A 20,783-nucleotide genomic window follows, 5' to 3' on the forward strand; every position below is an offset into this window, starting at 1 on the left:
AGTCTGGATCCTCTGTGGAGGTCTTGGGCTGCAGGGTCCTTAGTGGGCTCTCATTTTGAGAGGCCCTATGTGGTATTTCTTAGATGGGACCTCTCAGTGCTGAGCTCTCCCAGTTGGTTTTTTCAATCTGCAGTGGTTTCTGCTGCTGCTGCTAAGTCACTTCAGTCGTGTCCGACTCTATTCGACCCCATAGATGGCAGCCCACGAGGCTCCCCTGTCCCTGGGATTCTCCAGGCAAGAACACTGGAGTGGGTTGCCGTTTCTTTCTCCAATGCATGAAAGTGAAAAGTGAAAGGAAAGCCGCTCAGTCATGTCCGACTCCCAGCGACCCCATGGACTGCAGCCCACCAGGCTCCTCTGTCCATGGGATTTTCCAGGCAAGAGTACTGGAGTGGGGTGCCCTTGCCTTCTCCACAATGGAAATATACATAAACCTGGTTAGAGGAGGGGGTATGGTGGGCCAGCAGGCTCCCTGTATTGGGAGGGATGGGATCCCAGGATGCCTGCTGAGTGGGATCTGGCCAGGCAGCTCCAGGCGAGTCCCCTCCCTCACCAAGTGGAGGCAGGGAGGCTGGGTTGTGGGGATCAGGATTCCTGGCCTGATTGCTGGAGCCGGGGTGGGATGCGGTAGGCGTGATGGGGCAGGTCCCCTCTCCACAATCTGTGACGGAAACTTGACACCTCCGGGCTTGGGAGGGGCTCTCTCCTCCTTCCTGGACGTTTATAAACCACAGCCCCGGGGCTCCTGCTTGCTGCACCCCATCTCCTTGCCCCGGTGAGTCTTTCCCTTTAACCCCGGAGGGAGCCTGGGGAGCATTGTTTTTTCCGCCCTGGGCTCCCAAGTCCCTCCCCTGGACCTGGCTTAGACTGGGATTCAGGAAATGGCTTTGGGAAATCCAGCAACAGTCCTCGCAGAGGGGAGGGGGTGGGCTGGAAAAGAGAGGGTGCGTGGGCACGGCCCCAGCCGTTGCCCCTCTCATCCCCTCCACCGCTGCCTCCACTGTGAGTGCCAGTACCCAGCCCAGACTGCCGCTTCTGGGAGGCGAGGGTGGGGAGGGCTGTGGGGTCTTGAGCTCCACAGTCTGCCCAGCTGCCCCCGAGGGGAGATGCGAGTGAGGCGACAGAGAGGCGGGTTCTGTCCAGACTGAGCCAGCGCTGACCACAGCTGGGCATCTGCCAGACCCTGGCTGCTCTGCTGGGAAGAGTGGCCAGTGTGTGTGTGGGGGCGGGTGCAGTGCAGGCGGGTTGGAGACCCAGGTCCTTGCACAAACAAGCTTTGGAGACAAACAACCCCGTGACCCTTTGAGGCTGGTGAGACTCCAAGAAACCCCACAGAAGGGCCACCCGAGACTGAGGGGAGTCCAGAGAAAGACCCCAGACTGAAAGCCTCCTCCCAGACGGAGGCGTCTCCAGACTGGGGGACCAACGCACAGGGGTCCCTGAGACATGGACACAGCAAAAGGATCCCCAGACTGCAAGACCTAGAGAGGAAGGGGTTTCTGGAAGTGCACACTCCTTCCTCCTTACGCTGAGGTACCGATGCCTGGTCCCTTGCCCCAAGCTCCATCCCCTCATCCCTGTCCCTTCCCTTCTTCCCTGTGAGGCTTCCTCAGGCAGAGACTTGAGGTGGCAGCGCCAGGGCAGGGGGCGCTGTCCTGACTCTCCCTTCCTCTCCTTACCCCTCCTGCAGGCCAGCCCCGTGAGGACACCAGCTCCAGCTGCAGGGTCCCGATGGCAGCCGAGCCACTCACTGAGCTGGAGGCAGCCATTGAGACAGTGGTCAACACCTTCTTCACCTTCGCAGGGCGGGAAGGCCGGAAAGGCAGCCTCAGCGTCAATGAGTTTAAGGAACTGGTCACTCAGCAGTTGCCTCACCTGCTCAAGGTGGGTGGGGGTCTCTGGGCATGCGTTTTCGGGAGCCAGGAACTGTGGGACACTGGGTCTGTGAGGAGATATTGCTGAGCATAAGGTGACCACAGGTGTACTGAGGAGAAAGGTGTGGCAACTGCGTGTGTAAATGGTCTGAGTGTTCTTGCCTGGCGTGTGTGTGTGTGTGCGTGTGTGTGTGTGTGTGTGTGTGTGTGACTAGGTAATACTGTGAGTGCGTGTGTGTTGCTGCAGAGGGTTTTGTGCTCCTCGCAGACGATGCTGTTGGGTTCTTGTTGGGTCTCTCTGCGCCTCCCTGGTTTCATTTTCCCAGCACAGGACTGGACCCAGAGCTGCTTTCTGGAAGATTCATAGGCCATCAGAGCTGAAAGGAGGCCAAGAGAAAATGTGGTCCAAAGTCCTCACTTCACATGTATAGAAGCTGGGGCCCAGCTATGGGAAAGGGTTTGTTAAAAATAAAAACACAGCCAAACTCATAGAGTCGCAGAATCTCAAAGCAGGAGGCTCCTCTAAGTGGTTTGTGGTTATTCCCCACACTCTCTGGGAATCCCCTTGGTAATGCAGCTGGCAGCATCATTCTTTCTCTCCTACTTAGAGGATGGGGTAGGGATTTGCGTTTCATCCGCACTGGGTTGGCACAGCATCCCAGGCTGTTCACAGTTTCACTTACATCCTTTCTGAAAATTCACAGGCACACGAAAGTGTGTGAATATGGATTAAAAAAAAAAAAAAAAACCACTACAACCCCTGCCCCCCTACAAACTAGTCTCTGAAATTCATCGCCTATCATTTGCAATATCTCCTACAGCCTTAAACTTCTCCCTTCCTCTTCTCACAGGAAACGTCAGGCTCTCCCCTGGAAACACAGCATTCCCTGTAGCCCTGTCAAATAATGACTGGTTTTTCTTCCAGATCTAATTCCTTCTGGGCCTGGAAATGCAGGTCGTGACCTCTTTGCTTTTCATTGCAACTTCCAAATGATAATTTCTTCTCTTTCTCCTCCCCAACTCTCCCTCTCCCATCCCCGCTCCCCCCATCCCTTCTTCTTCTTTTTGGCTGCACCTGTGCATCTTGTGGGATTTTTTTTTAGTTCCCGGACCAGGGGGTCAAACCCAGGCCCTAGGCAGTGAGAGCACAGAGTCCTAAGCACTGCACTTGCAGGAAATTCCATCTTCATCGTGAGACACTCAGCTGCTTGGAAGCTCAGACAGACGCCTGCCATTCTTGGACACCTTATAGCTCTTCAGCTTCTGGCTTACTGTTTTTCTTCTCATCAGTGCCACTGTCAGAATCCACACAGACAACTCATTCAACACCTGGGCCTTTCGATCTCTTGAATTCCTCCCTTTCAAAGATTCTGTCTTCCTGCATCTCAGCATTCTTGGCTCTCTGCCCCACTGCCCTGTTCAAGATTTTTGGATCCTGTCATTACCAGTGCGTCATCTCCACAATCTTAGTTCCAGGCCTCTCTTCATCTGCCACCTCCTGTCATTCCAGTTCTATTCCTCTATCTCATTCCTCCACCCCACCATGCTGACTCCACTGGGACCTTCAGTCTCTTGACCTTAATTAACACTTTTCCATCTCCCATCACCATCCCTCGAGACCTCATTTCCCTTCTTACTCTGCTGGGTTCTAAGGCTCACCACTATAATCACTTGCTCAACTTCCCTTGATTCTCTTTCTTTCTGTCCTACTTGTTTGGCAAAATTTCAACCCAGGTTAAATCCAACATTTCAGCTCCATTAGCTTGCTGGTGAAACCCACCATTCTGCATCCACACGGCTGAATTTGGCTGGAGAAAAATATACTTCCATGTTGACTTGTCTCACTTTAAATCTGTGACTGTTGGCAATGCCTGGTCATTCTCCATTTCCCTACAGGATTCATTTACCAGCCCTTTCAGATGATTATTTCACAACTTTTCCTTTCTCCTCAACTCCAGAACCCCTTCTCATAGCCTCCTTGTCACTGAGAACTTTTCTCACTGAGAAAATAAAAGCCATCAGGAAACTTCCATGTGCTTCCTCGCCCAAATTTACTAACTGATCAACACAGTTCCTGCCTTCCTTCATGTTACGGGAATGATCTATCTCTGCTTTTAAGGCCAGTGCCTCTGCTGGTGTGCTCAGTCCCATCCCTTCTCACCTTCTGAAAGACGTTACTCTCCCAATTCTTCCTCTCTTCTCTTGCATCATCAAAACTACCCTCTGTAAGGACTTCCCTGGTGGTCCAGTGGTTAAGACTTCCCCTTTCAATGCAGGGGACACGGGTTCGATCCCTAGTCAGGGAGCTAAGATCCCATACCTTGTGGCCAAAAAATCTAAATGTAAAGCAGAAGCAATACTGTAACGAATTTAATAAGGCCTTTTAAAATGGCCCACATAAAAAAAATCTTAACACTTCCCTCTCTACTAGATTGTTCTGATCGGTTTGTGAACGCACTGTGCTACCTCCCGTCTTAAAAGAAAACCGCCCTTGACCCTGTAATTCCCTCCAGCTATGCCTTACACCTCTGCTCCTCCTTGTAGTAAAACTCCTCAAAAGCAGGGAGAGTTATTTATGCTTGCCGTCCCTGCTTTTCCTCTCCTGGTTCAGAATGCACATCCCCTAGGGGTCTGCTAGGCTTACTCCTCATTTGACTCAGATGGCACATCCTCAGAGTGGCCCTCCTGTGCCACCGCGCACAGAAATCACGTCCTGTGCCCTGTCTCTTTGTCGTTGTTGAGTTGCTCAGTCGTGTTGACTCTTTTGTGACCTCATGGACTGTAGCCTGCCAGGTTCCTTTGTCCATGGGATTTTCTAGGCAAGAACACTGGAGTGGGTTGCCATTTCCTTTTCCAGGGGAGTCTTCCTGACCCCGGGATTGAACTCTCATCTCCACATCTTGTGCAATGCAGGTGGACTCTTTACTGCTGAGATACCAGGGAAGCCTAAGACGTCAGGACTGGTGTGTGCTTAGTTGCTCAGTCGTGTCTCTTTGCTAGCTCATGGACTCTAGCCCGCCAGGCTCCTCTGTCCATGGGATTTCCCAGGCAAGAATACTGGAGTGGGTTGCCATTGCCTGCTCCGGGGGATCTTCCCAACCCAGAGATCCAACCTGTGTCTCTTGCCTCTCCTACACTGGCAGGTGGATTCTTTACCACTGTGCCACCTGGATAGCCCTCTATCCCCTTTACCCTAGAGCTGTTTTCATTCAGGACAGTTTCTTCACAACAGCCTCCATTACATAATTTAATTTTATTTATTTTTAAGATATTTATTTACTTATTTGACTGCACCAAGTCTGAGTTGCAGCATGTGGGATCTAGTTCTCTGACCAGGGATTGAATCCAGGCCTCCTGCATTGCGAGCGTGGAGTCTTAGCTGTTGGACCACCGGGGAAGTTCCTCCGTTATATAATTTTCTGTTACCAAGAAGTAACATGTAATTTCCTTCCTTCCCATTGTAGGAAACATTCTTATTTTCATAAAGGTGAGGAATCTGCTCACTGTTCTATTTTCAGCACTTAGCGTAGTGTCTGACTCTTAGGTGGCAGTGTTTAGTCGATCAGTCTTGTCTGACTCTTTGTGATGCTACAGACTGCAGCACGCCAGGCTTCCCTGCCCTTCAGTGTGTCCTGGAGTTTGCTCAAACTCATGTCCATTGAGTTAATGATGCCATCCAACCATCTCATCCTCTGTCGCCCCCTTCTCCTCCTGCCCCCAATCTTATCCATGTTTCCCTTCATATCCATCAGTGCAGTTTTCTTCACAAAAGCTTAATATAGTTCTACATTTTCCATTTATTTTTTACTATTTTAAGGGGAATCTTTCATATTATATTTCCAAAATGGTATTTGTTTTTGAGTATTAATATTGTCACCAGATACTTTATCATTTCTAATAGTTTCTTTTTGGGGGAAAGAAATACAGAATTGCAGCGAAGAGCATAAGCTCTGAGTTAGACAACCTAGGTTCAAATACAGGGTCTAGTTTGTCATCTGTGATGAGTCCTTTAATCCTTCTGAGCCTTAATGTCTCATTTGTGAACTGGACTCATAGTAATACCGTTCTTGTTGGACTGGTCTTGCATTTATTCAGTCAGTGTTTATTGAGTGCCTACTATGTCCTATTCTGACACTGTCCTAGGCTTTGGGTTATAGTAGTGAACAAGCCTCCACTATATGCCAAACACTTTCCCAGGCATTGGTATCATGGTGGTGGGCAAGATGGACAAGGCCCCTGTGCTCCTAGCACCTTTCATTCTAGCAGATTATGAAGACTGGATGATGGAAAGCATGTAATATGTTCAGCATAATGCTTGGAACAGTCAGCACTATTAAATGCTTACACTTGTTGAAATGTTAGCTTTTATTGCTCTTTTTGGTTTTTCCTAGGTAAACAATTATATAATTGCTAATATAACAAGGGGTGAGTTGACATCTTCTTTCTTAACAATTTTACCTTTTGTTTCTTTCCCTTGACTAATTGTATGTCTCCCCTCTCCCTCCCCGCATTACACTTGCAATTGCTTTCCAGTGGCAATTCTTATAGTATTTTACAGTTAAGTGTGATTGTGGCCTTTAAAAAAGTCTGTTGAGCTCTTCTGTGAATTAGTTTTGTGCCATCTATAGATCTGGAAAGCCTTCTTAGCCATCATCCAAACGTTGATTCAGATGTTGGGCATGTGCTGTGCCTGAGGCATCCTTGTCTGGTTTGACATGGGTCCGCCGTTCAACAGTCAACTTTTCTGTTGTGGTTATCCATCTGGCAACAAATCCGTTGATCACGGTGGTCCGACTTAGAATAGCCTTAGATTTCACAGGTCTGCTGGGAGAGACTTGGCCAAGGACCCCCTAGAAAACCAGATACCTTGTGTCCTTGCCGTTCTCCTGATCTACCAGGCTAGTGACCCGGCTGGAAGAATGAGAAGGGATTAGGGTTATGCAAGCAGGCAGCAAAGTGCTGTGAACTCCTCCAACTTTCTGTGAAGGAGGAGGGTGCCCTGAGAAGACTCTGAGGGTGGTCAGAGGGAGTCCATGCCTACAAGGGCTCCCCCAAATGTCCTTGGGCTTATCCCAGGGCTGGTGCAGTGATGTGCTGAAGCCTCCTGGCACCTGCAGTTGAAGGCCCATTTGTGCGTCTCTTCCCCACTCTGCGTTCAGTGACATCACGTTTATGGTTCACAGTCCCCCATGGTGGGTGTATTTAGATCACAGCACACACTATAACGAGGTTCCCCACTTCCATCCTTTGCTTCCCCCTGGTGGAGTTGGGCACCTGGGCAGTGCCATGTTGGGGCTGCAGCTTCATCCAGAAGGTGTGGGGGTAGCCCTAGTGCTCTTTGAGGGACTGGAACAGTGCCTGGCAATTCTTCCCTGTCTCCCTGTGTCAAAACAGTCATTTCTAACTCCACTGTTTGCTGTGGTGTCTCCTCAGGATGTGGGCTCCTTAGATGAGAAGATGAAGAGCTTGGATGTGAATCAGGACTCAGAGCTCAAGTTCAGCGAGTACTGGAGGCTGATTGGGGAGCTGGCAAAGGAGATGAGGAAAGAGAAGGCCCTGGAGATCCGGAAGAAATGAAGCCAGCTGGTTGGGATAGGGGCGGGCATGGCACGGCTGGGTTGAACCCCACTCCCTTCAAATAAAGCTTTCTCCTTGAAACACAGATGTTGCTTATTCACACCCATCTTGATTTCTTCTCTTGAGACCAGGGGGGTGGGAAAGCTCTGCCCCTGCCTGAGGGCAAGTCCAAAAATTATGAGCACCAACATAATTCGTCTTCAAATATTCTGCACCATCAAGTCTTGAATGGGTAGGTGCTCAGTAATACATGGTTGATGAGTGAATATGTGAAAGGTAGAGTGAGATCTCTGAGGCGTGTGAGGGGGCTTATATCCCACCAGCTGCTCTGGGGCTTGGTCTTGGCTTTCACTTTCTTATTCCCAGGGTTTGTGTCCTTGGGTGGTAGTGATAGCAGGGAACATGTGTTGAGGGCTTGGTCTGTGCCGGGAATGGTGCTGAGCATTTTCTTGTATTAGTTAATTCTCACAGGCGGTTGAGGTAAGTACTATTTTTAAGTCCTGTATCAAAGATGAGGAAACAGACTTTGGAGAGGTTAAGCCACAAAGACAAGAATAGGTGGAACTGGAACTTCCCTGGTGGAGTGGCCAAGACGCCGCGTTTCCAATGTGGAGAAATTGGGTTTCATCTCTGGTCGGGGGACTAGATCCCATATGCTGTAACTAAAGATCCTGCACAGTGAAGGTCGAAGAGCCCGTGTACCACAACTAAGACCCGGTGCAGCCAAATAAATAATAATAATAAAAAAGAATAGATGGAACTGGGTTGAAATTCCAGAGCCTCTGTGATGAATTGGGATCCTCTCAGTGGGTACACTGGACCCTGCTCTCCTCCTTCTTGGCTGGAGAGGCATGCGGTTTACACTATTCGGCACCAGAGGGAGCAGGGGTGGGGCAACTCAGCAGGCGCTGCCTTCCCGGGCCTGACACCGCCTTACTGTCAGGAGGCTACCATTTGAGGCCGCTGAGTCCAGAGGAACGTTTAGTCTAAGACAGTCTCCTCATCACACATCAGAAAAGGGTCCTAGATTGAGATTTGCCCTGTAAGTACCCCTGGACAGAGAAACCTCAGAGGCAACCCCAGGCTGGGACTCTGAGGGTCCATTTGAGACATTCCAGAGTGGTTCCTCCAAGACAGATACCCTAAGAGGGACGCCCAGACTGAGATATTAGAGACCTCGGGCTGAGGCACTCTTGGAGAAACACTGCGATTGAAATACCCTCAGAGGGGTCCCCAGACTGAGACCCCTTCAGAAGATTTCTCAGAATAAGACACTTTGGGGATTTCCCTGGTGGTCCAGTGGCTAAGACTCTACCTTCCAATGCAGGGGATGTGGGTTCAACCCCTGGTTGGGGAACTAAGGTCCCACATACCTCGGAGTGCGGCCACAAAAAAAGAATAAGACACTTCCAGAAGGGTCCTCTCATTGAGACACAGACACCCCTGTGTGCTTAGTCACTCAGTCATGTCCAACTCTTTGCTACCTCATGGAGTGTAGCCCGCCAAGTCTCTTCTGTCTGTGATATTCTGCAGGCAAGAATACTGGAGTGGGTTGATCCTCCAGGGGATCTTCCCAACCCAGGGACTGAACCCAGGTCTCCCTCATTGCAGTCAGATTCTTTACTGTCTGAGCCACCAAGTGGAAGTGATGTTGCTCAGTCGTGTCCGACTCTGTGCGACCCCATAGACGGCAGCCCACCAGGCTCCCCCGTCCCTGGGATTCTCCAGGCAAGAGTACTGGGAGTGGGTTGCCACTTCCTTCTCCAATGCATGAAAGTGAAAAGTGCAAGTGACGTCGCTCAGTCGTGTCCGACTCTTAGTGACCCCATGGACTGCAGCCTACCAGGCTCCTCCGACCATGGGATTTTCCAGGCAAGAGTCCTGGAGTGGGGTGCCATTGCCTTCTCCGCGAGCCACCAGGGAAGCCCGTAAACACTGGAGTGGGTAGCCTATCCCTTCTCCAGGGGATCTTCCTAACCCAGGAATTGAACCAGGGTCTCCTGCATTGTAGACAGATTCTTTATCAGCTGAGCTACCAGGGAAGCCCAACTGAGGGCAAAAGTACAGAGGAACCCTGGAAGGAGACCAGGGAGGGACACTGAGAGGTATGCCTGGATCTCAGAGGCCACCCTGACTCCCCTGCCTTCTTCCTCCCCGTCGGCTGAGGAGGGCCCTTGGGGTTGGGCTGAGTCCCCCCACCTCAAACTCCTGTCCAGGCTCCCTGGATGTTGTCGTGGGTGCTGGACTGTGTGTTTAGGGGAAGGGGGTTGCAATGCAGTGTCTGGTCAGGGAAGACAAGGAATTCTGAGGGAGGGAGGAGTAGCTAGCCCAACCAGTTTGGAGAGGTTGTTAGCTGACAGATAGCCTGCGTGCTAGCTGCTCCAGGAACTGAAAGGAAGTCCCGGACAACCCTCCGTCGGCTCCCTCCTCCAGGCTGTGCTTCTTTGGCTCCTTCCTCCCGATCCTCAGGACTGGGGAAGGCTGGGGTCTGGGACCTCAGCAGGCTTGAATGTCACTATCTAAATTGGCCTTGAGGGGAAAGGAGTGTGTGTGTGTGTGTGTGACACATTAAAGGACAGAGAGATCCCCTGGGGACATCTTTCAAGCCACGTGTCTTTCATTCCCTCTAGGCCACAAAACCCGCCCTGACCAGCCTCTGCTTCTCCTTTCCTGGTGGTTGACTCAGAGCCTCTCAGAGCCCCTCTGCCTCTCTGTCTTACTTTTCCTCCAGGCCTTTCCTCCCAGGCTTCACGCCACTGTGTTTCCAAGTCTTCCCTCTCTCCCTCAGCAGCCTCTCCTCCCCTTTCTTCCCTGGACTCTGCCTGCTGGTCTGGGGCCAGGGGGATCCCAGACCCAGCTTCTACTCAATTCCCTCCTCTTGGCCAGGACGGGGCGGGCTCCCGGAACTGTGGCCAATGGAGGTGGGGCCCTAGGGGGTGGAGCCCCTGGTGCAGGCTCGGTCCAGGCGGCGGCTAGAGCTGGGTGGCCCAGCTAGAGCTGGGAGGCCCAGCCCCCTGCCTCCCCTCCCTCCGCCCAGGTATAAGAGCTGAGCTCAGGTGAGCTGGCTCCTTCAGTCCTGTCTCAGCCGCTGCCAGCGGGTAAGGAGACCCAGGGCTTTTCACCCAAATGGACTGAACCAGGTTCAGAGGGCATGCTTAGCTTATCCTAGCTTAGTCTGGTTGGGGAAGGTCTGGGGGACCAGGCCCTGGAGGCTGGGCTGGGCTGTGTGTGTGTGTGTGTGTGTGTACAGAACAGGGGTGGGGGGCTAAGGAGAGGCCTCTAGATAGTAGGCCTAGGGGCTGTGACCTTCGCTCCTGGAGCCTGGGCAGGGAAGGGCTTATGCGGTGTTGGCTCTGACCCCCTGGGTGAGGCACAGAATATCTGGGGTGCAGCCATAGGGGATAGTTGAGCAAGAAATGCTGAGTTTTCCCCTTAGCTCAGCCCCCCCCCTCCTCTGAGCAGATCATGAGCCATCAGCTCCTCTGGGGCCAGCTGTAGGACAACAAAACTCTCACCACAGGACCAAGCGCATCGAGCATCATGGGACAGTGTCGGTCAGCCAACGCTGAGGTGGGCCCATTCATTCCTGACCTTTCTGTTCCCGCTCCTCTCCTTCACCCTGAGGGTCTGTCCCCCGCTGACTTCTGTCCCCTCGCCTTGGCCTTGCTCTGCACTCCAGACCCTGCCTGTGAGACCTGAACCTCCTCTCTGGTGCCCACACAGGGTGATGAAGATGGGCCCCCCTGAAGAAGATGCTTGGGCCTCATGCTAGGACCTGCCCTGCCTGGAGGCTGGGGAGGAGGTGGGGAGGAAGCCTTGCCCAACCCATGGCTCAGGGCAGAGGACAGTGGGGGCAAAGGGTGCTGGATGCTGGGCTTTGGGGTGGGCGAGGGCCCGTGGGCCTGTCAGCTGTCTCGTTCTGTGGGCTCTGTCGGGCTCCTGGGGAAGCAGGCTGTCGTAGGGTGGGGGAGGCCTCCCTAACATGGGTGATGTCCCTTGGCCCCAGGATGCCCAGGAGCTCAGTGATGTGGAGAAGGCCATTGAGACCCTGATCAAGAATTTCCACCAGTATTCAGTGGAGGGTGGGAAGGAGACGCTGACTCCCTCCGAGCTCCGGGACCTGGTCACCCAGCAGCTGCCCCACCTCATGCCGGTACTGAGAGAGTGAACCCTGCCCCAGGCAGTACCCTGACTTCCCAAGCAAGTGCTCCAAGACCCCACCCACGCTGCCACAGCCCCTGGCACTGGCAACCCCTAGCCCTTCCCCTGTCAATGCCAGGCAGGCTCAGGTCCTGCTTCCTGCCCCTGGGCAGGGTGGGGTGGGAAGATTGGAAGGTACTGCCTGTCTGAGCTGTGGTGTCTTCCCTCCTTGCAGAACAACTGTGGGCTGGAAGAGAAAATCTCCAACTTGGGCAACTGTAACGACTCTAAACTGGAGTTCGGGAGCTTCTGGGAGCTGATTGGAGAAGCAGCCAAGAGTGTGAAGCTGGAGAACACTGTCCAGGGGAGCTGAAAACCTTCCCCTGGAGTTCTGGATGGGTCGGGTGGGATGCTGGGGAAAGGGGACCTTAAACACCTCTCTCCACCACCCTCACACTATTCCCCAGCCCCACCTGCCTTACCTCTGCAGGGTTCAGGTTCATAATGGCCCATCTGGGGCCTCTGTGTACTTCATCCCTGTGGGGCTTATGGGTCCAGGGGTCCCCACCAAGGGGGAGGCTCGGGGAGCCATTGGGGCCAGGGACATATGTGGAAGGCTGCTGGAGGGTTGAGGATGGTGCAAGGGCCACGTCATTTAGTAGTGGGGAAGGGCAGAGAGGAGCCGAGCTGTGGGAAATGATTTGGAGGGTTTGGCAATAGGGATGGACATTTGGTACTAAGAAGGGTCTCTATGAAACTACCCCTCCTAATCTCTTCCCCAACCCAAACTGTCCAGTGCTTTCCCTCCCTGTCCTCAGTTCTGCCTCAGCCTCTTCTCAGGACCCTGTCTCCCTGGCTTAGGGCAGGGGAAGAGAGAGAGAGCAGGCTCCGGGAGAGGCTGAGGACGGTGACTTTGGGGGGTGAGAGAACCAGCTGGGCGCTTGGGCATTTACAGGATGATGGTTGTTTTGTATCATTTGATTAATAAAAAAAAAATGGAAAAAAATGAAAGACGTTGTCTTGATTGGTCTGCCTCCCATCCCAAGGGTCCATGGGTAAGGAGTTGGGGTGAGTGGGGGTGAGTGGCAGAGTCGTTGGTGGTGCGGAGGTGCAGTGGTCGGCAGCGGAAGTGACTGGGGGCCTCACACTCTCCCGTGGATTGGGGTTGAGGGCACCAGGCCTGAAAGGTGGGAGACCTGGTCCTTTCTGAGGGACAAGCTGTCCTTTGCCAGCGGCCTGGCCCTCCGGCAGGAGAGCGGGGCATGTCTGCACACGGGGAGAAAAGGATGTGAACCCAGGTGTGCTGGGGCCTGCATGACTAGCAGCAAGGGAGCCGCGAGGCTGAGAAACAGGCTGACCGACCTGGGGTTGAATCTCAGCTTTGCTGCTTACTATCTTTGGAACTTGGGGGCATCATCTCAGAGTATCAGTTTCCTCATCTGTAAAATGAGATCGGACATGTGATGTAGCTACTCAACAGAGAGGCTGACGCAGAGTGAGAGCCCAGGGAGCTGAAGTCACTGGACGGGGGATGGGGCCCTCCTGGAGTCAGCTTTTGCCTCTGGGACATCCATGGCCAGTGTCCTATGGAATTTCAGGGAAAGGGATGGAGGGGGTCCTTTTCAGAAGAATTCTCTGTTGCATTTGAGGTCCTAGGGATGTGTGCATTGAATGGGGAAGATGAGGAGCCACACTCTGGGTCCTTCTGACTGGAGCTGACAGAAATGGGCATTACTCTTGAAATCCCAAACAGTCATAAATACTTTCTGTGGCCAGCCAGGCTGGCCTGGAATGCTAACTGAACTTGTCTGTTAGGGGCCACTGAAACTGGACTCCCAGTGACCCCAGGTGAGTAGGGCAGGTGACTGTCCTTCCCTTCCTTTCTCAAAGTTGTAAATTCTGCTCGGAGCCTGTGGGACGAGGAGGGTGGGGTTGGGGGAGCGCCACCTCCACCACTCCCTCTGGGCTGGGGGCGGAAGGGTGTTAAAAAAGGTGTGTATCCCTTTAACAAGGGCCCAACCCCAGGGCCCAGTCGAGAGGGAGTTCAGTGACTACCTCCCCACCGAGCCAGCTCCGCCGGGCAGGGCCGGGAGGGAGTGGGACAGAATCTGGGAGTGCAGCGGGGAGGAGTCCTGGCTGGGCTGAGCGCGGGGAGCTGCTTGGCAGTGCCAGAGCCCAGGCCCCAGAGCCCCGCAGGAGAGGAAGTGGACCGAGAAGGCAGGTGAGCCCCTCAGGCCCGTCCTGGGAGGTCTGGGGCCGCCGGAGGGGCCCCCGCAGGCTTGGGAGGCCGGGACAAGGGGCGGTGAAGGGGGCCTGAGGAGAGGGGCCCTGCAAAGACTGAGCAGGAAGATTTCGTTAATTGTTAACCTTTCCCCAAAGCCAGTTTGGGAATGGAGCTTTCTAGTGGGGTTGGGGGCTGGAGAGGCCTTCAGAGGAGTGGATGCCGTGGTGAGACCCCCTTCCCCAGCCCAGCAGCTGCCTGGGGTCCTCTCCCTGGGTTGGGCCACCGGGTAAAGCGTTGAGGAGCTTCACTCCGATTTTCTCTCACAGTTCAGGGCAGATGTGTGTCGGTGGGGGTTGGGGAGTAGCCAGACCCTGGACACAGACAGGCCTCGCTGGGCTCTGAGGCCTGTGTCCTGGAACAGGTGATGAAGTCCAGGAGGAGCCAGGAAGGGCCCAGGGGGTCTGAGAGCAGCCTGAGGAGGGGAGGCAGCACCTGGGTGGCCTCTCTGTACCTCTGACTCCAGCAGGTCCCAGACGCTGGCCCCATGTGCTCTGGGAGCTGTTCCTTGGGAGGGGCCCGTGAGACCAGGAGAAACCTGGGTGAGGCCCCCTGGAGCCCGAGTTGTAGGAGAGGAACTGGGAAACTGGGCAGCTTCTCCCCTACCTCAGGACCCAGGCAGGTTCTGGCTTGACTTGCTTTGCTCGGTGGAGCCACCGGCCCTATGGAGCATTCCCCTGCCCTGCCCTGCCCAGGAGGGTGGCGGTGAGGGCAGGGATGCCGGGAGATGGAGCCCTGGAGTGCTGGGGAGCAGGGCTCGCACTTTCCCCTTCAACTAGAGAGGCAACGCTGGCTGGGTGTTGGTGAGGCCAAGTGCAGCAGTGTGTGTGTGTCCACAGCAAGCTCCTCCAGCGTAACTTGTCTGGAAAAAAAATTCAGATGAACAGGTTTCTTCCTCCAGCTACACACTCTGAAAGCAGAAGCGTTTGGAAGGTAGATGGGTCACCCAAGCAGAGAGGATCAGAAATGGCAGAATTCCTTGCTTATTATGATTGTGTATATTTGTGTATTAGATGCTGTGAGTTCTGTGAGGGTGAGGAGGGGTGAGGCAGGAACACTTGTTTGAGACATTAGCTTCTGGGACCGGGAAAAGAGCTAGAGGAGGGGGCGCAGAGAGTGGAGTTGTAGAGGCTGGAGAAGTAGTTCGGAACAGCCTTGCGTACAGAGCAAAGCATTACCAGCCTGGTGTTAGATTTTACCTTCCCGTGCTTTGCAGACAGCTGGGGCAAATGAGTGAATTGAGAAAGAAATGAATGAGTGAATGAATGAGTCAGTGAATGAATGAGTAAGCAAATGAATGGTGGGTGCAGGAGTGAGGTCAATGGAAGGGCTGCAGAGAATGCCAAATTTAGGCTTGAGGGTGGACTAGGCTCTAGAGGGGAGATGACTAGCAGGGATAGGAGTCTAGGGACATATCCCAATACTTGGGAACAATTTAAGACTCAAGAAGTATGTGTGGAGTGGGGAAGAAAAGGTGAGTTTTAGAGGGTGTGGGGTCCATGCGGAAAGGGACTGGGGAGTTAAAGAGATGAGGGGGTGAAGAAGAGGCCCTTGGAGGGGTGGGGCCCAGCACCTGGGGGTGAGAGGGTGGGGCTGGAGTGACTGAGACCCAGGAAGGTGGTGTCAGGGCAATTTGAGCTTTTGGAGAAGTCAGCAAGCTGGGCTGAGGTGGGTGGGGTGGGGGTGGGGGCCTCTCGGTTGCTCAATGATGAATCAGCCAAGGTGCAGACAGTGAGAACTTTGCCGGCAGGTCGGGGGCCCCAACTGAGAGGGTCCTTCGGAGGATGAGTCCTTCTATTCCTGCTTTTTTGGAAGGCTGTAGAGTACTGTCCACCTCCTCCATCACTCTCAGGACAGGATCTGCTTAGAGGAAAGTCAATGCAGGAGTTACCTCCTGCTCCGCCCTTCCCAGGATGAGGGGAAGGCCCACCACCTCCCTTCCCCCCAGCCCCTTGTCTGGGGACCCTCTGGCCTGGCTGGTTGGAGGACTGGGTAGGCAGGAGGGGCAGGTGACCTTGGCATGGGTGTAGTGAGGAAGCCTGTCTCCTGGCCCCCAGGGGAGGGAGGTGTGATGACACCTGACTATTAGCCTCTGATATCTTTCCTTTAGAAAAACTTCAGAAGAGCATTTTTTAACTCCGGAGTTGTCCGGTTGACTAGAAGGTGGGGTGGGGAGTTTTGGGAAGCCTGGGATCTGAAGCCCACCTCTCTGGGTGACTGTGTGCTTGACAGTAGGTGCTGAGATGTCTCCTGGGAGCTCACCAATGCCTTGCCAGGTAGAGGCTGAGACATGATAAAAAGGAAGGGCAGGACTGGGCTCCAAGAAGGCAGGTGGTGGGAGGGGAGTGGGTGACCAGAGAGGGACAGAGGCACATTGCCCCCAAACCCATCTCTTTCCCTTTGCTCTCCTTGTTTTTTTTAAAATTGTTTATTTATTTACTTATGGTTGCACTGGGTCTTTGTCGATGTGCATGGGCTTTCTCTAGCTGGGGTGAGTGCAACGACTCTCTAGTCACGCCGTTCAGGTTTCCCCTTGTGGGGGCTTCTCTTGCAGGCTGTAGGCAGGAGAGCTTTAGCAGTTGCGGCTCTCAGGCTCTGGAACGTGCAGGCTCAGGAGTTGTGTTCCCTGGGCTTAGTTGTTCTGCTCCAGGTGGAATCTTCTTGGAACAGTGATCGAACCCATATCACTGGTGGGCAGATTCTCATCCATCCTCCCACCAGGGGAGTCCCTCCCTTTCCTATTCTTATTTCCCACAGGATTCCTCATTTGGGGAACAAGGTCTGGGATGGGTAAAGTCGAGGGTTCTCTGAACTTTCTCCCACTCCCAAGGTTAGTTGGGAGTAGTTGATAAAATTCTTGCTGACATGAGTGCAGCTTCAAGAATCCTCAGGAATACTGGTCGGAGGCCTGGGCCATTCCCCATCCAGGGGCAGGAAGGCAGACAGTTCATGGACTGAAATACTTTTGTCTTCATTTGTAAATGTTAGAACATTTGTATGAAAGTCTCACAGAGGTGTAAACATTGAACCAACAATTACACACAATAAATAAAGAGGACTTCCCTGGTGGCTCAGATAGAAAAGAATCTGCCTACAGTGCGGGAGACCTGGGTCAGGAAGATCCCCTGGAGAAGGGAATGTCAACCCACTCCAGTATTCTTACCTGGAGAATTCCATGGACAGAGGAGCCTGGCGGGCTATATATAGTCTATGGGGGTTGCAAAGAGTTGCACACAATTGAGCGACTAACACTTTCACTTTTCACTTTCACTGGAAAAAGAGTATGGTTTCCTGTAGTTCTGGTTCCATATTTCATCCTTCTGGCCACAGGCCAGATGGTCAGGTGCATGAGACAGGGGAGAGAAGGGGAGAATTCCTGGTTAGAGTCGCCTCAGCCTGACCCCTCTCCCTCTCAACTCTCCTTCCTTCCTGCATCCTGGCTTTGTCCTGCTGAATCTCACCCTTCCTTTAGAAGAAGTTTCATAGAAGAGACATCTTAGAAGGGTGGTCAGGGACCTTGGCTACCTGGTGTCAGGGCTGGAAGGAGGTGGAATATTTATAGAACCTCTACCTTGAGCAAGGCATTGGCCAGGTCATGTGGGCAAGGGGAGATGCAGAGACGGTTGTTTATCTTGGATATTTAAAAGTGGTCCCAAAGTCTCCGTGTCCTACTGTTTGGTTCTGGAAACGCAATGGCTGCATATAAGAAACACCATCCTTGCTTCAAGGAATGTCTGGTGTCTGAGGAGAGAAGATCCTGGAAGAGATTGCAGCCACACTAGCTAGTGGGCCCAGCCGACAGTGGCTGAGAGTCTGTGGGAGCCAGGGGAGGAGGGTACTGATGGCAAGGGCCAGGGCAACCTCCCCCAGGAGGCGTGGCTTGGGCAGGCTTCAGCTAGGTGGGGAGGTCAGGGTAAAGGGCCCAGGAAGAGGGATGGAGGGCCAAGAGGGGATTAGAGAGCAGGTGGCAGGGGTGGGAGCTGTGGTGGGCCGGGGAAGCAGACCTCCCTTCCAAAGCGAACCACAGGCTGCCCCGATAACGGTGTCCGCCGTCCAGAGCCAGGACCAACGGGCAAGGCGGCTGCAACTCATCCTTGGGCTTGGGGGTGGGAGGGAAGGCTCATTTGCCAGGGTTCACTTGGGGGGGCTCCGGGCATGGGTGGTGACTCACAGAGTAGATCCGCCTGCTCCCCTCATATCCTGTTATTCTGTTGGCTGTATCCGCTTGGAATGTGAGTGCCTTTTGTCCTGGGGCGAGGGGGTGACGTGTGTAGCCTCTGGCTGGCCGCGGAGGCTCCATCTCCAGCTGTCTCCAGCTGGGGCAGGACCAGGCCTGGCTCCTCCTTAGGTAATAGTGGGGGCGGGGGGGCGGGGGCGGGGCGGTCCTTGGATCCTACTGTATATTTCGAGGTGGGTATGAGGGACGTTAGGCTAGCCGGGGGTGGCTGGGGTCCTGCACAAAGCCTGACCTGGTGGATCAGGATATTGTTTAACCAGAGAAGGACAGCTGTGGCCTGAGACCCTGAACGTACTGTCCTGGAGCCCAGCTGAAGGGTTAGGGAGATCCTAGGTCCAAGTCTCCTGCTTTGAGGCCTGGGGCCAGGACTCAGGCCACCTGGGGGGGTGGGGGACACGGCTCCTGCCCCTCCCCAGCTCCCGCGGCCCATCCTATCAGTTTCTAGCTGCTACTTGCTCCCGGGGCAAGGACCCTGGGTAGGCCGGGTATGGAGAGGGAGGAGGGAGGGGTGCTGGCACTCTCTGTCTTCCCACGGATCCTCTCTTCTCTCTGGGGCTCTGACAAGCCCAGTGCCTGGGGCTCGGGAGGAGCCTGGAAGACCTGCTGAGGCGGTTGAGCTGGAGATCACCTGGATGAGAGGAGACACATAGTTCTCATTCCAGGCCCACCTCCACCCTGGGTTCTTGGGTTCTCCTTTCCCTGCCTCCTCCCAAGGTCTGGGGTCTGGCTGGCCAGCATGGGGGTCCAGGCGCCCAGGGGGTGGGACCAGCGGGAGGACAGGGGCTGGAAGACCTAGGCAGAGATGTGGTCTGTGAGCTGTCCTCTCTTCCCCTCATCCTGACGACCAGGCCCTGTGAGGCGTGAGACAGTGAGATGGCGGACTCCTACACGGAGCTAGAGAAGGCGGTGGTCGTCCTGGTGGAAAACTTCTACAAATACGTCTCCAAGCACAGCCTGGTCAAGAACAAGATCAGCAAGAGCAGCTTCCGGAAGATGCTTCAGAAAGAGCTCAACCATATGCTGACGGTGAGGTTCCTCCCACCCAAGGGCCTGGCCCTCCTCAGCCGCCAAAGCCCTGTCCCCTCTGGGTGACCTTCCCGACCGTTTTCTCTGTCCTTTCGGAGTTCCCCCCAAAACCAGGGTCTCAACCCCACGCAGACCTCTGTCTTCAGTGTGCCCAGGCCTGAGCCAGTGAGGGCTCTGTTCCCATTTCCCAAAGGCAGCAGCAGCCCAGGCCTGGGGTCCTGCCTGGGGCCGCTGTAGAGCTGCCCGTCAGCACTGCTGATCCTTGACTCTCCCCCAGGACACGGGGAACCGGAAGGCTGCTGACAAGCTCATCCAGGACCTGGATGCCAACCACGACGGACGCATCAGCTTTGACGAGTACTGGACCTTGATAGGCGGCATCACTAGTCCTATCGCCAACCTTGTTCGCCAGCAGGAGCAGCAGAGCAGCAGCTAGAGGCCCTCCCGCCATCCCTCCCCCCCGTGCCCGTCCTAGGCTCCCTCCTCTGCCCACCCAGGCAGGCCCCGTCCTCCCCTCTCCCTCTAGACCCTCTTCGGAGCAGAGCTGAACAGGGTAAGGGGAAACGTCAGGGCCCCTTTGTGAGTGTCTCAGGCTGGGGGTGCCTCCCTGTGGGTCTCAGTCCCTGGAGCCAGCGGACCCTGGGGCCCCTCTGTGACAATGCTGTATGGGGACCCAAGAGTTTCCCTACCTGTTCAGTCCATCTACCCTTCTGACTTCCGCTGTTCCTGCCTGATTCCGGGCCTCTCCTGACCTCAGAGGTCAGCTTGCTGCTTCAGGTCTCCGGGGTTCCTGGCAGCACCAGCAAGGACTTCTCTCTCCCTCTCCCCTCAGCCCCTCTGCTGGGTACAGGAGACTTCCAGGGATTGTCCTCCAGCTGCCTCTGCGTCTGGGAACAGGGTCGAGCCCGCTCCCTCCTCTGCAACCGCTGAAATGGGAAAAAGGCTGGATCTAGAGTTTTCCTCCCCCTCCCCCTGTCCCCTTGTCATGTTTATTAAAGCCTTTCCATGCCTTGGAACCTCCTCGTGCTTTGGTGATCTTTGCCACGGGCCCTCAGGCAAGGGAGCAACTAGGGGGAATCTCCTGAGAAACCCCAAGGGCAGAGGAAGAAAGAAGGACTCTGGGACCTTGCAGGTGCTGTCAGCAATAGGCCAGCAACTTCTTCCCTCCTCCTTGAAGGGCCAAGGTCACATGTCATTACCTCTGGGCCCTCTTAGCCCAAACTCAACTCACATTCAACTTCTGGGCACACAGTACATCCCGTTTAGTTCTCAGTGCAGTTCCAGGAGAGGGGGCCACAGCTCTCACGTTGAATCATGAGTAAGACTGAGATACTGAAGTCTCACCAATAGATGATTCTAGTACACAGAGAAGTCTATGGGATGAGGAAGTGGGGTGCAAAGAAAGAGGGGTGTTGGAGGCCAGAGTTAGGTGTTACACCTGATGTGGGGGACAATGACAGCTTCTGTGTTTCTTCCCTGCCACGGAAAGACGGCACATGCCCCCAGGAGAAATAGGGCAGGAGGGCCAGCCTGCAGGGCTCTGGATCAGTGGTTTTTAACTCCAGGAAATGTACCCCAATGTTTAAGGTTTTTCAAAAGATGTGCAGTCATAAACAGTTTCATAGTTTTATTGGAATCCATTATAGAT

General features: G+C 54.2%; 3 protein-coding genes across 8 annotated transcripts; all 3 read left to right on the forward strand.

Moving 5' to 3' along the window:
- Window positions 1–684: 684 nt before the first annotated feature.
- On the forward strand, window positions 685–7,460 carry S100A13 (S100 calcium binding protein A13). 3 transcript variants are annotated; one of them, XM_068965971.1, is made up of 3 exons: window positions 685–775; window positions 1,691–1,884; window positions 7,308–7,460. In XM_068965971.1, the coding sequence occupies exons 2-3, from the start codon at window positions 1,732–1,734 to the stop codon at window positions 7,449–7,451; spliced, it is 297 nt and encodes a 98-aa protein (XP_068822072.1). In that variant the 5' UTR covers window positions 685–775; window positions 1,691–1,731; the 3' UTR covers window positions 7,452–7,460. The 3 variants fall into 3 exon arrangements, with proteins under 3 accessions (XP_068822072.1, XP_068822073.1, XP_068822071.1); XM_068965972.1 differs by lacking the exon at window positions 685–775 and adding an exon at window positions 941–1,002; XM_068965970.1 differs by lacking the exon at window positions 685–775 and adding an exon at window positions 1,175–1,533.
- A 3,016-nt stretch (window positions 7,461–10,476) lies between these two features.
- Window positions 10,477–12,531, forward strand: S100A14 (S100 calcium binding protein A14). The gene is made up of 4 exons (XM_068965912.1): window positions 10,477–10,549; window positions 10,914–11,021; window positions 11,458–11,604; window positions 11,827–12,531. The coding sequence occupies exons 2-4, from the start codon at window positions 10,992–10,994 to the stop codon at window positions 11,962–11,964; spliced, it is 315 nt and encodes a 104-aa protein (XP_068822013.1). The 5' UTR covers window positions 10,477–10,549; window positions 10,914–10,991; the 3' UTR covers window positions 11,965–12,531.
- A 1,129-nt stretch (window positions 12,532–13,660) lies between these two features.
- S100A16 (S100 calcium binding protein A16) lies at window positions 13,661–20,120 on the forward strand. 4 transcript variants are annotated; one of them, XR_011144434.1, is made up of 4 exons: window positions 13,661–13,812; window positions 18,958–19,135; window positions 19,413–19,688; window positions 19,968–20,120. XR_011144434.1 is itself a non-coding variant. In XM_068965562.1 (3 exons), exons 2-3 carry the CDS (start codon window positions 18,983–18,985, stop codon window positions 19,569–19,571), a joined length of 312 nt encoding a protein of 103 aa, XP_068821663.1. In that variant the 5' UTR covers window positions 13,661–13,812; window positions 18,958–18,982; the 3' UTR covers window positions 19,572–20,120. The 4 variants fall into 4 exon arrangements, 3 of the variants coding, with proteins under 3 accessions (XP_068821663.1, XP_068821664.1, XP_068821665.1); XM_068965562.1 differs by having other exon boundaries at window positions 19,413–20,120; XM_068965563.1 differs by lacking the exon at window positions 13,661–13,812 and adding an exon at window positions 18,138–18,220 and having other exon boundaries at window positions 19,413–20,120.
- Window positions 20,121–20,783: the final 663 nt, after the last annotated feature.

This window comes from Capricornis sumatraensis, chromosome 2 (assembly GCF_032405125.1).
Source record: "Capricornis sumatraensis isolate serow.1 chromosome 2, serow.2, whole genome shotgun sequence".
NCBI lineage: Eukaryota > Metazoa > Chordata > Mammalia > Artiodactyla > Bovidae > Capricornis > Capricornis sumatraensis.